This window comes from Achroia grisella, unplaced genomic scaffold, assembly GCF_030625045.1.
Source record: "Achroia grisella isolate CSIRO2021 unplaced genomic scaffold, CSIRO_AGI_Agris_v1 utg2786, whole genome shotgun sequence".
Taxonomy (NCBI): domain Eukaryota; kingdom Metazoa; phylum Arthropoda; class Insecta; order Lepidoptera; family Pyralidae; genus Achroia; species Achroia grisella.
This window is the reverse complement of record NW_026712766.1, coordinates 164,853-183,471: the sequence shown is the minus strand read 5'-3', so window position 1 is coordinate 183,471 and position 18,619 is coordinate 164,853. Positions and strand designations below refer to the sequence as shown.

The 18,619-nt window shown below is 41.6% G+C and overlaps 1 protein-coding gene across 1 annotated transcript in view; it reads left to right on the top strand.

Moving 5' to 3' along the window:
* The window catches only part of LOC131843122 (protein transport protein Sec24C), a 28,871-nt gene extending 10,646 nt beyond the window's left edge, over positions 1 to 18,225 (top strand). The window contains exons 8-19 of the mRNA XM_059191725.1: positions 1,369 to 1,482; positions 2,076 to 2,165; positions 2,873 to 3,055; positions 3,454 to 3,601; positions 4,807 to 4,967; positions 10,474 to 10,642; positions 10,775 to 11,022; positions 11,109 to 11,268; positions 11,730 to 11,915; positions 12,650 to 12,843; positions 14,947 to 15,117; positions 17,993 to 18,225. Coding sequence (XP_059047708.1) covers positions 1,369 to 1,482; positions 2,076 to 2,165; positions 2,873 to 3,055; positions 3,454 to 3,601; positions 4,807 to 4,967; positions 10,474 to 10,642; positions 10,775 to 11,022; positions 11,109 to 11,268; positions 11,730 to 11,915; positions 12,650 to 12,843; positions 14,947 to 15,117; positions 17,993 to 18,130 — 1,962 coding nt within the window. The 3' untranslated portion in view covers positions 18,131 to 18,225. The remainder of the gene's footprint in view (positions 1 to 1,368; positions 1,483 to 2,075; positions 2,166 to 2,872; positions 3,056 to 3,453; positions 3,602 to 4,806; positions 4,968 to 10,473; positions 10,643 to 10,774; positions 11,023 to 11,108; positions 11,269 to 11,729; positions 11,916 to 12,649; positions 12,844 to 14,946; positions 15,118 to 17,992) is intronic.
* The last annotated feature ends 394 nt before the right edge of the window (positions 18,226 to 18,619 follow it).

The following is an 18,619-nucleotide window of genomic DNA, read 5'->3' as shown; positions in this document are numbered from 1 at the left end:
CGAACACAAATGTGTTTGTGTTTCCGTGGTGCAGTTTTAAAAATGTATCTATCTATGTAGTGTTATATTGAAGGTTTTGGACTATTGTCAGGTGCTTTAAATCTGTAGCACCTACAACCTGCATAGATCTATTGTGATCAATACCCTATTTCAAAGTTCATCACCTTACAACTTGTAATAAATATAATTGAAGGATATATATTTCAGCTAAATATATATTTTTATCTCAGGAAAGAGAGTATACTTTCTTAAAGAGATAGTGAAATAATCTTTATTCAAATAAACTTATTATAAGCACTTTTGAATAGTCACATTATTTTATACTATTCGGAATAAAATAATAACATTCGCAGGTCAGCATAAGAAGAATGAGCAAGATTCTCGTGTGATGCTCTTTTAAATAAATGTTGTTTGAAGTAGATTTACATTAACAAAATTAGGCATGCGACAATGTTGTAACTGGCTAATCAGATATGTATTTTATATTCTAAATTTGTATTTGAATTTATAGTTCTTTTATATTACATTCTTGTTTTTGATAGAATTCATTCTTTCTATTCTTAATTGTCAAGTCTATATTAATATATTTTCTCGTTTACCTAGTCTAGTCTACCTTTTTTCTTATTACTACAACAGACAATCAATATAACAATCGACACACTCAATCTCTGTTCAATCAGATAATATTGTCAGTGCTATTAATTTTAAGTCAGATATTTTCTACAAAAACAGTATTATCATTTAAGAGATGTTTCGTTTATGCATGAGTGGGCTATAACCACATAGGCTGACCATATAGAATGCAGGCATTTCCTCTTGAGTTTGTCAAAATCTGTAGATTTATGATCTCTCTATCTATCTATATCTAACTAAATTCAAAATTCAAAAATCATTTATTCATGTAGGACATTTTAGCCGCTTATGAACGTCAAGTTTTTACATTAAAATTTTTTTTTCCCTACCGTCCAGTTCGGTATATAGATCCAATTGAGAAGAACTGGCAAGAAACTCAATTGAATTACTTTTTTTTTAAATCCAGTTTATTTACAACGCATAGGTATTTATATGGGTGTCTATGTCTAACATTAAATGAAAATCCAGAACATGAAAACTATTGCCATGCACGCTCGTCATTCAAGTAATCGTTTAGTGAGTAATAGGCCCTGCTCAGTAAATATGATTTAACAGATGTTTTGAATTTATTTAAGGGTAATTCCAATATATCCTTTATTCCCATAAAAGACCTATTGATTTTTTCTAAACGATACTTGGGGACAGCAAGTTTGTCTTTAAATCTAGTATTAATATTATGAATATTGCTGTTTTTGGAAACTATACATATACTAACTGGTATATGTAACTTTACAGAATAACAAGCTGCCCAACCCGCCGGCGATAGTGTTCGTAATCGACGTGTCCTACAACTCGGTGAAATGCGGCCTGCTCGATACAATCTGCGAGAACATACTCGGCATACTAGAGGTCTGTACTCGCTGTGCCACTCGGTTTGATAACGTATTTATTGTAGTATAAGGTCCTATTTTATTTACATCACTAGCTGTACCCGCGAATTAGTCCGCGTGAGATTTATCTTTATTTTCTAAAATAAAAGTAGACAAGTTACTCCTTATTACATCAGCTACCTGCCAATAAAAGTCCCGTTAAAATTGGTCTAGCCATTTCAGAGATTAAATGGAACAAACAGACAGACAGACAGATAGACGAAAATTGTAAAAAATGTTATCTTGATGATATTTGAGATGAACAGACCAGACCCCAAAATAAGCACCCGTTCACGAGTATGACGTCCGCATTTCTTTTTTATATTAAAATAAATAAATTTATAAAATAGCAGTATCCTAAGTTACTGCTTATGACATTAGTTATCTGCAAGTGAGCCAGTCCAGCTGTTTCAGAGATTGCCAAGAACAAAGAAACAAATACACAATTTTTTTTATGTAATTACTGAGGTCACTAGGCCCTATTGTTAACAACCATTTTCTCTCTACTTTATTAGTAGAGCTGTCGGTTTGTTTGTAGTACCAGTTGTATATATTGTGTGTTGGTTGTCCCAGTCACTGCCCCGGGATGAGCAGACAGGCGAGTGTTACACGCGCGTCGGGTTCATCACGTACAGCTCCACAGTACACTTCTACAATATTAAGGTAACGTAATTCATCATCACCATCACCATCATCATCATCATTGTCATCATCATCATCATCATCATCATTTCAACGTGTGTCTATCCACTGTTGGATATAGTCCTTTTGCAATGACTTCCACCATGTGCGATCTTCCACCTTCCACATCCATCCTTCCCGGCCACTCGTGATGTCGTCGTTCCATGTCGTAGGAGGAAGCCCCATACTCCCTTAGATAAACTCCCAGTATAGCTCTTTCCATCGCCCGCTGTGCACAGCATTACACATATATATAGAACAATACACATTAGAAATCATTTATTCAAATAAACTTAATTTAAGCACTTTTTCATAACAACATTTTTTTTATCTACCGCTCGTTCGGAAAAGCTGTCATCACAAGAAGAACGAGTGAGAATGTTGTGTTTTTTTTTAAATAATCTTTGTACTTGTAAGTTTACATTTCGAAACGTGTGAATACAAACTACCGACCAAAAGCATGGTAAACCGCTAGATCGTCCAGGTCTAGTGTATTGTATTGTAAGTTGGATGCTTTTTTCCGCATTTAAATTTACTTCTTGGTTCTTCCCAGAAGCCTCCTGGTATCTTCACTAGCTTACGAGGATTCGTGTGCGTTGTGTGGCCAGTGCTCATATTCTAGGATTACGTGAGCGGCTGTTTCTTTGGCTAAAAAGAGTGCGTGGTGACGAGGGTCGTGGTGTCCGCAGGAGTCGCTGTCGCAGCCGCAGCAGCTGTCGGTGGGCGACGTGGGCGACATGTTCGTGCCGCTGCTGGAGGGGTTCCTGGCGCCGCCGCCCGCCGCGCCAGTGCTGCCCGCCCTGCTGCAGCAGCTCCCGGACCTGTTCAGGGACAACAAGGAGACGGAGACCATCCTGCTGCCGGCCGTGCAGGTACCGCTCTACGGCTGCCCGCCCTGCTGCAGCAGCTCCCGGACCTGACAAGATACTCAACCATAACAATTTTTTTTAAAGGGATGATAATGGAATGGTGTTCTCCCCTGCGCTATGCATATGCTGGCGGGGCACCAGAGAAGGATGATAGGATGAGTATGAGGTCAGGTCAGTTAGCCCATAGTGGTAAATTCACCAGGAATTAATCACGATGATTTCCAAGGGGAACCGCGTGGTGGTCATGGACATGGTACATTGGTAGCAATGGGGTTTATAGACCACGTTACTGCCAATCCCCTCCCATAATTATTAAATAGGATAAATCAGACTTAAACATGATAAAGAAATATGTAAGGTACATGTAATTTTTTTTATAATGACTATATGCTCTACTACAGGCGGGATTGGAAGCTCTGAAGGCTGCGGACACGTCTGGTCAACTCCTGGTGTTCCACACCTCATTACCCACTTTCAACGCACCAGGGAAACTCAATAATCGCGAGGAGAGGAAACTCCTTGGGACCGATAAGGAGAAGCAGATATTAGGTAAGTGATGTTATGATCTTATAAAAATACATATTCACGAGTTTGACGTCAGGAGAAATAAATATATTATTTAAGAGAAGAGTGTAATAAGATTATAATTACCACAAATATGTTATAAACTAGCTTTTGCTTGCGGCTTCGCTCGCGTTAATTTATCCCCTTGGGGGTGGAATTTATCAAAATTCTTTCTTAGGGGATGCGCTTTATGCATGCAAAGTCTCAGCCCGATCGGTTTAAAATTGACGAAAGTTTCATACAAACTTTCATCCCCTATTTTATCCCCTTGGGGGTAGAATTAATCAAAATCCTTTCTTAGCGGATGCCTACGTCATAACATCTACCTGCATGCCAAATTTCAGCCCGATCCGTCCAGTGGTTTGGGCTGTGTGTTGATAGATCACTATGTCAGTCAGTCACCTTTGAGTTATATATATTTAGAAGATAGATACGCTTTTAAATATCCTACGATTTATATCATTACATAGTATAAAACAAAGTCGCTTTCGCTGTCTGTCCCTCCCTATGTGTGCTTAAAAACTACGCAACGGATTTTGAAGCGGTTTCTTTTAATAGATAGAGTGATTCAAGAGGAAAGTTTATATATATAAACTTTCCTAATACATGTACACCCGTGCGAAGCCGGGGTGTGTAGCTAGGTTGTAAATAAAAACAATTATGAGTAAGACTGTATTAAGATTCGTTCTAGCATAGAAGAGAGTTACTCTTCTTTAGTTATAACTAATTTAACATTGAATATAGACATTATAATTTTAGAAATCCGCCCCACTGTTGTACTTGTATTATACATATAAACGTTTCTGTTGAATAACTTTACCTATTATTAAAAAACTACAATAAAATCCGTTGCGTAGTTTAAATGATTTAAATGAACAGACAGCGACTTCATTATATACTATACTAGCTACTCGCCCCGGCTTCGCACGGGTGTACATTTATTATATACATACCTTCCTCTTGAATCACTCTATCTATTTAAAAAAACCGCTTCAAAATGCGTTGCTTAGTCTTAACAAATTAAGCATACATAGGGACAGACAGAGAGCGACAGCGATTTTGTTTTATATTATGTAATTTAGAAGATTAAATGTAAGTTAAAATGATTTGTTTTTTATCTCCGCTGGATGCGACTACCGTAGTGAGTGTGTTATTTGGTGGTGAGTGAGTGTGTTGGTCTGTTTGTGCAGCGCCGCAGACGACGGCGTACAACGAGGCGGGCCAGGCCTGCTCGGCCGCCGGCGTCAGCGTGGAGCTGTTCCTCTGCAACAACTCGTACGCGGACGTCGCCACCATCGGACAGCTGGCCAGGCTCACCGGCGGACACCTGCACAAGTACACCTACTTCACGGTAAGCGCTACGGCACCACCACACCACCTGTAGTACCACACTTGTGTTATCCACGTTTGTACTATCACACTTGTGCTATCCACACTTGTACTATCACACTTGTACTATCTACACTTGTACTATCCACACTTGTACTATCCACACTTGTACTATCCACACTTGTACTACCCACACTTTTAAACGTTCCTGTTTACACTCGGGACTAGCTGACTGGAGTAACAACGATGTCAATGTAGATAGGTGCCAACAGTTTTTTCATCACACCACTGCCACTTGCCATTTTACCTGTAATGTTCGTATCCGTATGTATGAGGTGTAATAAAACCAAGCTTATCCGTCAAGCGTATATTCCGGACTGGCTCCCATCTCACATATCGCCTTAAAAGTACCCGCCACCTAATTATATCTTATATACCCTATATTACACTCTTCCACACCAATTAACACTTACTCTAACTTATACTACTTAATTAACAATTATAATTTGACATGGTTACTTATACTAAAACTTAATACTATCTAGATTCTTAATTTACATAATCTCTTTGGGCGGACTCGGGGCGGCGGTGGTGCATTCGTACTAGGCAATACCATATCTGGACAGGCGTCCAGATACTCCGGTGACTTCGGAATTTCTGTTGCATCCATTTCTACCGTTTCCACGTTTATCGGCGTTAAATCTGACCGTTCTGCCACCGCCTGTTCCGGCTGAATCCGGTCGGTACCGATCTGTCATCGGTGGTTCTTTGAGTTAGAATTTGCACTGATTCTTTTATCTATTTCCTTCAACGGGTAAGATGATAGGGAAATTCTAGAGGATCTTTTTTTAATTGATCCATATGTCTATGAATCACATCACCTTCTCGGTTCCTTACTTTGTAATTGTTCGGACCTAAACAATCGATAACTTGACCGTGGGGCCCACTTCTCACCCCTCATGAATTGCCTATACCATACCTCATCGTCTACCTGCATCTTTCTACTTGTCCCCTTAAATGATTCTCTTTGTTTCTGCTGAGCTTTGTAAACTTTACTCTCCCTATCTGGTTTTATAACATCTAATCTAGTGCGTAGTCGACGGCCTAATAGTATAACCGCTGGGCATTCCCCGGTTGTCGAATGTTCGGTATTTCTATAGTATAACAAATACGTCCAAAGTGCTTTATTTATGTTTTGTTTCTCTACAACCGCCTTTTTAATTACTTTTTTAATGTTTTAACTGCGTTTTCGGCTAATCCATTTGAGGCCGGGTGGTATGGAGCCGTAAAAATATGTTCAATCCCCTGACTACTAGTAAAATTTTTAAATTCTGAGCTTGTAAAGGGTGGTCCATTATCCGTGACAATTTGTTTAGGCAGTCCGAACCTACTAAATAGTTCACTAACTTTATCTATTACTCCCGTTGCCGCCGTGCTCGATACCCTAATTATTTCCATCCATTTAGATGTTGCATCTACTACCACTAAATATGTTTGCCCTAACATAGGGCCCATGAAATCTAGGTGCAGTCTGGACCACGGCTTATTAGGCCACGGCCACATGCGTGGAGCTTGTCTCGGTGGCGCGTCTGCATTCGCAGCGCATACCTCGCACTGTTTACATATTCGTTCCACCGCTTCATCCAGGCCCGCCCACCACACATAGCTGCGGGCTAAGGACTTGGATTTGACAATCCCCATGTGGGGTTCATGAATCATTAATAATATTTTCTCTTTACAAGAATCTGGCACCACCAGTCTATGCCCCCACATAACGCAACCTAATTCCTCGTATAATTCATTTTTACGATTATAATAAGGTTTCAAATTCGTCATCGCGCAATCTATTGGCCAGCCGTCTCGTATATAACTTAATATTTTTGATAGTATGGGGTCCCTAGAGGTTTGATTTTTAATTTCATTGTAATCTAATAGCAGAGCTTGCTGCACAAAATGTAAATATGTTTGCTCGGGCGTCATTCGAGTCATTGGTTTACTAGCTGATATCGGCAACCGTGACAAGCCGTCCGCCCCGTTCTCGTCTGTGCGTACGTATTCTATATCAAATGTGTAGGCAGATAAAATTATCGCCCACCGTTGCATACGGCTGGCTACCATAGTCGGTATCCCCGTATGTGGCCCAAAAATCGATACCAAAGGCTTATGGTCGGTACGCAATACGAAATGTCGGCCGTACAAATATTGATGAAATTTATTAACAGAAAATATAATAGCTAAGGCTTCCCTATGGATCTGTGAGTAATTCTTCTCCGCGTCATTCAGTGTACGCGAAGCGTAAGCTATCGGTCGCTCGCCGCGTCCGTCCTCCCTCGGTTGTGAGAGTACGGCCCCCACGCCCCTCGCGCTCGCATCGCATGTGACTACTAGCGGTCGCTTCGGGTCGTAGTGCGCTAATACCTCAGCGCTAACTAATAAATTCTTTACTTCTATAAAGGCTCGTTCACATTCCCTCGACCAATACCACGATTTATGTTTTTTTAATAAATCGTATAAAGGTACCAATCTAGAACTCATATTCCTTACAAATTTGGCGTAAAAATTAATTAATCCTAAAAAGGAACGTAATTCGGTCACACACTCTGGGCGTGGTATTTTTGTGATAGCCTGGATTTTATCCGGGTCCGTTTTTATTCCGTCCTTGCTCAATACAAATCCTAAATAACTTACTTCTTTCACTAAAAAAACACATTTACTCGTTTTTAATTTAAAACCATATTTATCTAATCTACTAAAAACTGCCTCCACTGCCTGTAGATGCTCAGCTCTATTCCTACCACCTATGAGAACATCGTCTAAGAATATCTCGACGTTGGGAATATCACTCAGTAAACTACACATAATGCGTTGAAAAATGCCTGCGCTCGACGCTAACCCATATACTAACCTATTATACCGGTATAACCCGCGATGTGTGTTTATAACTGTATACATTTTGGTCTCATCCAGCTCGATCTGGTTATACGCCTGCGATAAATCAATTTTTGAATAAAATTGGGATCCGCTTAATCGAACAATTAAATCCTCTATTCTTGGTAAAGGATAACGATCTACAAGTAACACAGGATTTACGGTTGCTTTATAATCAGCGCATATTCTCAAAGAACCATCCGATTTATTTACCGGCACCAATGGCGAGGCCCAGTCGGAGCAGTCGACGGGCTCGATGACACCGTCGCGCAGCATCGCGTCGAGCTCTGCATCGACCCGCTCGCGCAACGCGTACGGCAACGGTCGCGCGCGGTGGAACACCGGCGCCACGCCATCGCGCACCCTCAACGTAGCCTTGCCGCCCGTGTACCGCCCCAGTCCGCCACTGAACAGCTTCTCATATCTGTTAAACAGTTTTTTAAACTCATGATCTAACCGAAGGTGCTCGTTACTTATTTTATTACAATTAGTGAATTTAGGTATCACTATGCCCAACTCTGTCAGCCATTGCCTACCTAATAATGAGATTGAAGCTCCTTCGATAACAAATAATTCCAATATTTTTTTTATTATTATAAAATACATTTACTTCTATTATACCTAAAGGCTTAACGGATGAGCCATCGTAAAAATTTAATCCAATATTACTCGGTTTTATTTTAATATAATCAAAATACTGTCTATATGTTTCCCCACTAATACAAGACACCGCGGTACCGGTATCGATTTCCATATTTACAATTTTATCTTCAATAGATATCGGTATACTCACAGCCTTGTAGTCGTTTAGACATAAATGATGCAAGTCCTCCTGCATCGAATCGGTCGTTTCCCAGCCCTCCTCCGCTGTATCTCCATAGTGCAAAGCCGCATAGCCATACCGCTGGTTTTGTGTGCTCTGCCTCGGACACACCCGTCGCAAGTGACCGGTGCGGTGGCACTTACTGCAAACGTATTCTCGAAAGCGACAGTTTTCATAATTGTGGTCGTCCGCACCGCATCCAATGCAGTCGCGCCTTTTTCCGCTGTCTGCCCGTGCCGCATTTCTTCCCCGAGGCGTGATAGTGGCGCGCGCGCCGCGCGCTCCACTCCAGACAGCGCCCGTGCCACGAATACGGTATCCGCGCGCCCCGCGCCCGCTCCGTGTCTCCGCCGCTTGCCGTCGCTCGTTCGTGGCCACTAGGGAGTGTATTCCCCCCGTCCCCGCGATCGTTTCCCCGCCGCTCGCCGCGTCCGCGATATCCACCGCCGCCGCGTTCCGCTCCGCTGCTTCTAAAGAGGTTGCAATTTTGACCGCGTGGGCGAAATTTAGTTCTTCATCCTCTGCAAAAAGCCGCTGTCGAATGATGTCGCTCTTCAGCCCACACACGAACTGATCTCGAAGGTTCTCACTTAGGTTATCCCCTAGTTTGCAATGACGTGTTAACTTTTTCAATTCCGCCACGTAACTTGCGATGTTCTCATCTGCTGCTTGTCTTCTCTGCCTGAATCGAAATCTCTCTGCTAATGCCGACGGTGCCGGTTGTAGGTGATCGCGCAGTAGGTTGACCGCAACTTCGTATTCCAATTCCGACGGTTTCCTTGGACTAGCTAAATTCACCAGGAGTTCGTAAGCTTCATCCCCTATGACTGCTATTAATGTTGGTAGTTTGAGATCGTTTTTTACACTGTTGGCCGTAAAATACATCTCAAGTCTTTCTATATATGACGACCACGCCCCAGTTCTAATATCAAACTCGCTTACTCTTCCGATCGACATTGTAGTTAATTTTTCTTCTTTTTTTTTTATTTTTTTTTTTTTCACTCAACTTTTTATACACTATTATTTATACTTGTAAATTATAATAAAAATTAAGAATCCTCGTCGTCCACTGTAATGTTCGTATCCGTATGTATGAGGTGTAATAAAACCAAGCTTATCCGTCAAGCGTATATTCCGGACTGGCTCCCATCTCACATATCGCCTTAAAAGTACCCGCCACCTAATTATATCTTATATACCCTATATTACATTACCACGGCTAGTGCAACCTAGTCGAAATGTCGAGAGAGGTAAATACCTTTATTTTCCATAAAATTATTTCGTGTTAAGACCCGATTAATAATGTAAATTTCAGGAACTAGTTATTTTTAAACTTTCGTGTTTAGAAAGTTTAAAAATAACTAGTTCCTGAAACTCGTTTTGTTTAGACTCATCGACGTAGGGGCGCTCGAAAAGTTGAAAAACTTTCGGTTCCAAATTTGAATTTCGTTAAACTTCGTGAACGATGTACAAAGATTTTCGATTCGAAATTCAAATAGTGATAATAGAAGTAGTGCCTAGTGGCACGGTTGGTGTGTGGAATTGTGGAGGTTGTATAACGTGAAATTATGAATTGAAGTCCTATCGTCAGCTACCAATTTTTCCACATCTAGGTTATGTATGTTTGGAGGCTTCTCTGAAGACGGTCGCGTAGTCCTGCAGACGTCTATCTTTAAAATGTAAAATTTAATATTAGTTAGTTCGTAGGAATCGGCCTCCGTCACGGAGCTACTGAAAGTGTACCTTTTTAATTTTTTTAATCGTTCCGGTCGTACAGGCGGAGTCGGACGGCGCGCGACTGGCGGCGGACGTGGCGCGGGTAGTGAACAGGCCCACCGCACACGACGCAGTGATGCGCGTGCGCACCTCCACCGGCGTGCGGGCCACCGACTTCTACGGACACTTCTACATGGCCAACACCACCGACGTGGAGCTGGCCGCGCTGGGTACGTGCGCCCCCGCCCCCCTGCCCCCGCCCTCCTCACTGCCCACCGCACACGACGCAGTGATGCGCGTGCGCCCCCTCCCCCGCTCGCTCCTCTCCTTCGTATATATCTAACCGGCCCCGTCCTCCACAGACGCGGACAAGGCCATCGGCGTGGAGATCAAGCACGACGACAAGCTGACGGGCGAGGAGGGCGTGTTCGTGCAGGCCGCGCTGCTGTACACGCACCGCTCGGGCCAGCGCCGGCTGCGAGTCCTCAACCTGGCGCTGGCCGTGGCCCAGCAGCTGGCCGACGTGTACCGCAGCACCGAGCTCGACACCTGCGTCGCCTTCCTCACCAAGCAGGCCGTGTGGGCGCTGCGGGACCTCACGCCCCGACAGGTACGGTCTATATTTTTAATTGTAATACATTTCAACACTGGCTCGAGCGTTTTTTTATGTTATGTTTTCCGTTTCCGGATGTCCAGGTGCGCGAGGGCCTGTCGTCGCGCTGCGCCCGTTCGCTGGCCACGTACCGGCGCCACTGTGCGTCGCCGTCGTCGGCCGGCCAGCTGGTGCTGCCCGAGTCCATGAAGCTGCTGCCGCTCTACACCAGCTGTCTGCTGCGCTGCGACGCGCTCGCCGGTGGTGAGTATCCTCTAATTCTCCTCCACCCTTTTCACCCCCTATGTACGCCGGCGGTGAATGCTGGCGCGGGCGTCCTTTGTATTATTGACTATGTTCTTTTATTTATCGGCCGTTATGGGCCGTCGATACGAGCTTCGAGGATCAGTTCTTTTTTCTTAAGAACTCTAAAGTTCTCTTTTTACACGTAATACATGAGAAAATCGTCACAGTCGTGTCAGTCAGCTAAAGGAATTAAAATCCTGAACGGGATTTAATATCGTTCGCCGGACCGATTTTGAATATCGTGGAATCGCGAATGATGTGATTCCACAATGGATGTTCTCCACCGTGGAGTGACGTGGTTGAAGTCCGTGTGAGCTGGAGCGTTGCGGCCGATGGGCCCGCGTGGAGTGGGGCGAAGGGGTAGTGTGGTTTGTCCGCTGGCATGGTTTGGTCGGTCCGCTGAGGGTGTGTGGGCGCAGGTCCGGAGATGACGTGCGACGACCGGTCGTGCGCGATGCTGCGCGCGCTGGCGGCGGACGTGCCGACGTCGCTGGTGTACACCTACCCGCGCCTGCTGCCGCTGCACGCGCTGCACCCCCCCGCCGCCCCCGCCCCGCTGCGGGCCTCCATGGACAAGATCGCGGACCACGGCGTCTACCTGCTCGGTGAGTATACATTTATACACTCCGAACCCGCTGCTCGTCTCTAGATTAGATGCGTCGTACGAACTACTGTAGCAATCAAATTTATTTAAAATTAACTACTTACTACATAAGTATGTACTGAAAGACGTAAACTGACTGTTTATTGCATGTCGTCAATAAAAAATCTCAATTCATATTGTACAAAGTATACAACTGTTATTAGATTATTTTAAAACCACAGACATATTAAAAAACCGTATTTATTGTATAAACAGTAAATCGTCCTATTTACATCTATTTTTATTGTTTTTTTTTGTTTTAAAACGTAAAACCGCTAATTGATTATATACTTGTCTTAGGTTGAATATGAAACTTTCTATGAAACACGGGCGCAACTTTCAAAACTCGAATATTGTTTCTAAATTACAATCATACAAGACATTCTTCGTTCATATTATGAAATTTTCTAAATTATATATATATATAGAATGGAGGAAACTCCACTACAGATCCTATGTGGTCTTAACTAACTCATGCATTAACGTAATATCTCCTTCGGAAAGTTTAGATTCTATCATGAGGATAGAAACCATCGTTCCGGAGAATATCCTTCAATTCTTGTCCCTGACGGATCTAGGTAGCGATTTTTGAAAAAGGGCAGCAATAGATCCATGTAAGCCTACAGTCCTACAGGCCCAAGCGCCAGACGATAGATCGAATCCTCCCAATAAAAACACGTCGGCGCATGTCCGCAGAGAACGGCGTCCACATGTTGGTGTGGGTGGGGTCGCAGGCGCCGGCGGAGCTGGTCCGCGACGTGTTCGGGGCGTCCTCCCCGCTGCACGTGGACACGCAGGCCGGGGAGCTGCCGTCGCTCCCCAACGCCTGCAGCGCGGCGGTCCGCGCCGTCCTCGACGACGCCCGCCGCCGCCGCCGCACCGCCATGCGGGTACTTGTTATGTTCTCTTCGCTTCTATCTCAAAATTGAACGTCCGTACCCGGTGATACGATCTCAGTATTACTCGCTAGTTATGCTCGGCGGTTTCACCCGCATCAAATTTGTAGCCTATATGCAATTCTGTATGTATAAGCTATATCACTGTAAAGTTTCAACAGAATCCGTTCAGTAGTGTCTGCGTGAGGGTAACGAACCGTCCATACTCACAAACTTTCACGTTTATAATATTAATTATTTATAAGGAGTGTATAAACTACCTGAAATGCTATAGAAACACCTGTGTCCAATACTACGATATCATTATTACTTATTTCATCTTCACTTATATTAGAAATAGAAACTCCCATGCCTAGTTTTATAACGATTATAGGTCATCCTAGCTGCCATTACACGTCCGCTCTTTCGAGCGCAAATTTGCTTTCACGCGGGAAAAAATGAACACGTAATTGTAGAGAGAACGAGAAAAACGGCATTACATATATACAACGACGTACATTTCCGCGTTCTTCAATCAAGGTTTAGCGGCTTTTTGTAAAAAAAATATTGTCATTGCAAAATACATTTGACTATGGAGCAAAGACCATAGTATCGAAAATTTATAAATCTCAAACTTGTCTTTGGAAAATAAAATCTCCTCTGACTATGAAGAATTGAAGATTAATAAATCTAGAACATGTTTTTGAGATTAAATAAAATCTGTGGAACAATAATAATAATCTCAGAACAATTCACACAGCGCCATCCAGACCCAAGTTAAGCTAGCTAAAGCTTGTGTTATGGGTACTAGATAACTGATACAAATACATAGATTTTGTTTTCGTAAATACATACATAATATACATAGAAAACACCCAGACCGATACAAACAATCATACTCATGAATACAAATGTTTGTGCCGTGCGAGGAATCGAACCCGCGACCATCGGACGTAAAGCGGTGTGCTAGACCGCTAGACCACCGAGGTCGTATAAAAAATATAATTATAAAAGAAAATGATATAACATAAAATATGCGCGAAAGAGTGAAAACGGCAAACAGTAAAATGAAATCACTCAGAATTTCACGCTCCAAACCCGCACTAAATTACGTACTCTTTTGTTTGCGCGTGAAAGAACGTGTCGTGTAAAAGCAGCTACTGGTGTTAATATAACGTTACCCTATCTGCATGATGTCATTATGTGCATGATTCCGATTTTGCTGATTACACAGCCTGTACGGAAATAATGTGGATGTACGTTTACGATACCTGGAGAATGAGTCTGAACAAACCTCTCACTCTCTTGAGTATATTCTATGGTGGGGAAGGAATTCAATGAAGAGAAATCACCTTATTTACATGAACCAATTCTGTTATTGAATATGTTGTAGTAAAAAAGATGCACTAGGAATATTTATTTATTTGTGCTCTATTGGACCAGTTACAGAACAAAAAAAAGAATAAATGATGATGATGATGATGATGTAATCCCGGCCGATTTCGGCCACGGCGACTGTCCTCAACTCCGGTTTTACCGTTGATGCGCTCGCATGTGACTCTTGTAGCCTATTTTGTTTGTAAAAGAATAAATAGTAAAATAACATTCCTACTCATCGGATTCTATTGTGCATGGCATGGTAGAAAATAGTAGAAAGTTTTGGGCAGTATGTGGTAGTAAAATTAAGATTCTCTACTATACTGTACAATTTTTTTTGCATGAGTAACTTTGATGTCATCATACATACACTTGCAAAATACACACACATATATTGTATTGTATGTACTAACGGAATAGCAAACAGTAAAAAATATAAACTGATGTGTATTACCTACTAATGATTATAGATTTATTACTAATTTTTATAACTAATGTACATATACATGTTCAACTTTTGAATCAACCAGACTGTTATTGAATAACAATTTATTCGATATTTATATCTTAATTCAACTAATATATAAAATTTTAACCAATTCTTTGCACACTCGTCAAGACTTCTGTTTGTTTGCATGATTATATATTTATATATGAACGATATTGTCGTCTCTTTCACTGACCGCAGTCAGTAAAGTTCTTGATGAGTGTGCGAAAGAGACGAGTGCTTCGTTGTAACCATTCCCGCATGCGCACTATTCCCGTCTGGCTGTGACAGTTGCACATAGTGACCCAACACGGCAACCAGGACACAGCCTTCCGGAGACACCTGGTGGAAGACCGCGGGCTCGACGGCAGCGACTCCTACCTCGACCACCTGCTGACGGTCCACAAGACCGTGCAGAAGCTCGTGTAGGTCCGGTGGAGGTGGAGTGACAGAGACGGGTGTATTTGGTGGAGGGAGACACGGCTAGTTTCGTTACCAAAACTACTATCAAGTTTTGTTTCGAGAAACTTCCATCTTGGACTGGAGAATACCCATTTGGACGGGAGAAGATCCCATTTTTATTTATTCCATCAAATCCGTTATCGAAGTCATTATTCCTCATTAGAGCGGATTAAAGATGGGTGTTTTTATGCGTATTTGTCTGCAAATTTAAATGACTTGGAGTATGGCGATGGTTTGCGTGCGATGATGGGTGAAGGAGTGAGACCACTTAAAGAGGGTATCATACATTTGAGCCGTGATTCCATTTAGACAATCATTCCCATCAAGACCTGGTTAAATTATCTCATCAAGACCTGGAAATCATACACATTAAGACCTGGAAAATTCCATATTGAGTTTCAGAGTTCTCCATTATGCATATTACAGCTTTACCATTGCGTGGCTTATTGACATCGTTTTTTGTATCGTAAATTCTCACAATGATGTGATGATGATACTCCTGAAACTAACTTAACATATTTGTCTTCCATTCAATATTTGAATGACAGAGCTTTTTCATTCAATGGATTGAAAAGTTAATCAATTGAATTGAAAACCTCCAATGCAATGTTTTATTGTTATTTATTCCTCTTATTATTTACTAGCTACTCGCCCCGGCTTCCCACGGGTGTACATGTATTATATATATAAACCTTCCTCTTGAATCACTCTATCTGTTAAAGAAATCGGTTCAAAATCCGTTGTGTAGTTTTAAAGATTTAAGCATACATAGGGACGGACAGACAGCAACAGCGACTTTGTTTTGTACTATATATATATGTATATGTACTATGTAATGATTACTTTATGTGTATCGAATATACGTATTATATTTCTTTTAAATAACTAATTTTATAAAAAGGTAGTTAAAATTTTGAATGCCTCATTCATTTGTGAAGTAACTCATTCATCAGCATCACCCATTAACTCACCTCATACAAATTATGTCATTATTAACAGTTGATGATGTTTGTTGTGTTGTAGTGTTGTTGTTGCTCCTGCTGTCTGCTGTACCCTCGACTTCGTCCGCGTGGAATTTAACTTTATTTTCCAAAATAAAAGTGGCCTAAGTTACTCCTTATTACATGCTACCTGCCAAAAAAAGTCCCGTCGTAAAAAGAACAAACATACAGACAGACAAAAATTGCAAAAAGTGTTATTTTTGTGTATGTACCGTATTTATATTCATATGCATGTAGTAAATAACGGTTATTTATTTTATTTTATTTATATGTACAGATGTTGTGTAATATGTATGTGTTATTTGTTCGCTTATCGTGTATTATTAACAATTTTAATACATATATAACTTGTATTATTTATATTATTATTTCAACATATAACTTAATACATGAGAGATGGGACCAAACCTTTGGTGACAGATGGAGTTGTAAGTTGACATATCCCTGATTAAAAGCCAAAGCGCCACAACGCAAAAAAAACTGACATTATTTTTTTATCCAATATTGGTATCTAAATCCTTATAACCTAAATATATATAACTCAAAGGTGACTGACATAGTGATCTATCAACGCACAGCCCAAACCACTGGACGGATCGGGCTGAAATTTGGCATGCAGGTAGATGTTATGACGTAGGCATCCGCTAAGAAAGGATTTTGATTAATTTTACCCCCAAGGGGATAAAATAGGAGAAGAAAGTTTGTATGAAACTTTGTCAATTTTAAACCGATCGGGCTGAGACTTTGCATGCATAAAGCTACTATGACGTAGGCATCTCCTAACAAAGAATTTTGATAAATTCCACCCCTAAGAGGATAAATTAACGCGAGCGAAGCCGCGTACAAAAGCTAGTTTTTAAATAAAAAAATACACCCATGATTCTATACACATAGATATACCACTTATAGATTCGTAAAAAATTTAAAAATATCACAGTGAAAATTTTGATGAGCTCTCCTGTAAAATTTACCGTTTGCGTCACGTGGCCCTATGGCATTTAATCAGCGATATTTGTAATATGGAATAGTTACTGACATGAATAGATATTTTTCTATGACCATAGACACTCCACGAGTGTACCAGAATGGCAGTCAGTAGGGAGAAATAGCGAGATGTAAGGCGACATCTGTCTCTCACTCCACTACATAATGACCACGACCGTTCTTTCAAGAGTATATCGAATAAGAAGAATGAATATAGAAACTAAAAATATAAAAGATATTTACATATTTTATTACGCAAAATACTTATATTTAGCGTTTAGAATTGTCCATAGGGGACACGAATTCAATATTGTCACAATAGCATAATCTTATTCTAAAAGTTTGTGTATATTTAACTTCCTAACACAAAAACAACTTAAGTATAACTAATACTATAGTTTAAGAAGGTGTGACATTTCAAAGCATGCACAAATTTATCTTTTAACTCACTTAACAATAACTAATAAAGCTGTCAAACTATATTGGAATTGAGGGAACTACGACTGATTTCATAGGTGCGTGCAGATTCTGCCCGACTGCATATGTGACCACAGCATGGGGTTTTTCAGGAAGGATACTACGGTTCTTAAGGCTCGGCTATGTGCACGTGACACTGCTGGTATTTCAGGTGTCCATAGCTCATCATTTAGCATCAGATGGCCTTAAAAAAAATGTAACATGTTTGTATTGTGTGAAATTTTCGTGACTTTTACACGAAGAAGTGATTGTGAGTGGTATATAATAGTAACTTTAGGGGTCCATAGGCTAAGGTAACCGTTTACTATCTGATGAGCCATTTAGCTCTATTGCAAAGGTCATAGTATAAAAAGTATGGTGTAACGCGTTGTTGCAGCTGACCGTGATGCGTCAACACGACAAGCTGGAGACGGTGCTGCGGCACTTCCTGGTGGAGGACCGCGGCGTGGACGGCAGCGCCTCCTACGTGGACTACCTCTGCCACGTGCACAAGGAGGTGCGCGCGCTCCTATAGCACCACCACTAGCGCGCACCACCGCGTCCTCACACGCCCTGCCGCGTCCTAACACCTCCTACCACGACCTACCGCGCCCTACCGCATCCTACCTCGCCCTATCGCGTCCTACCACGCCCTATCACGTCTTACGGCGTCCTACCGCGTCCTATCACGTCTTATCACCAGGGTAGCACTGACGTTCCGACGATAGCTCTTCAAACCTCGTGCCGATGGTACTGCTGGTGACCGTCGACCGGTGTATCGTGGTATATCGTGTTGTGACATCTCCAAAACTGACAAATGTATAAATATCGTTATATACTTTCTCATTAAACGTTTTTATTACATAGTATTCATAAACAAACTTAGTTTGTACGTGAATGGTATGACAATCTGAAATTGATGGTTAATATTAATAAAAGGTATAAATTCCTCTAAGGGTAATAGATTGAGATATAAAAACACTGTTAATTGGATCCGTCGATCAGTTTGCACTGTACTCTGTTC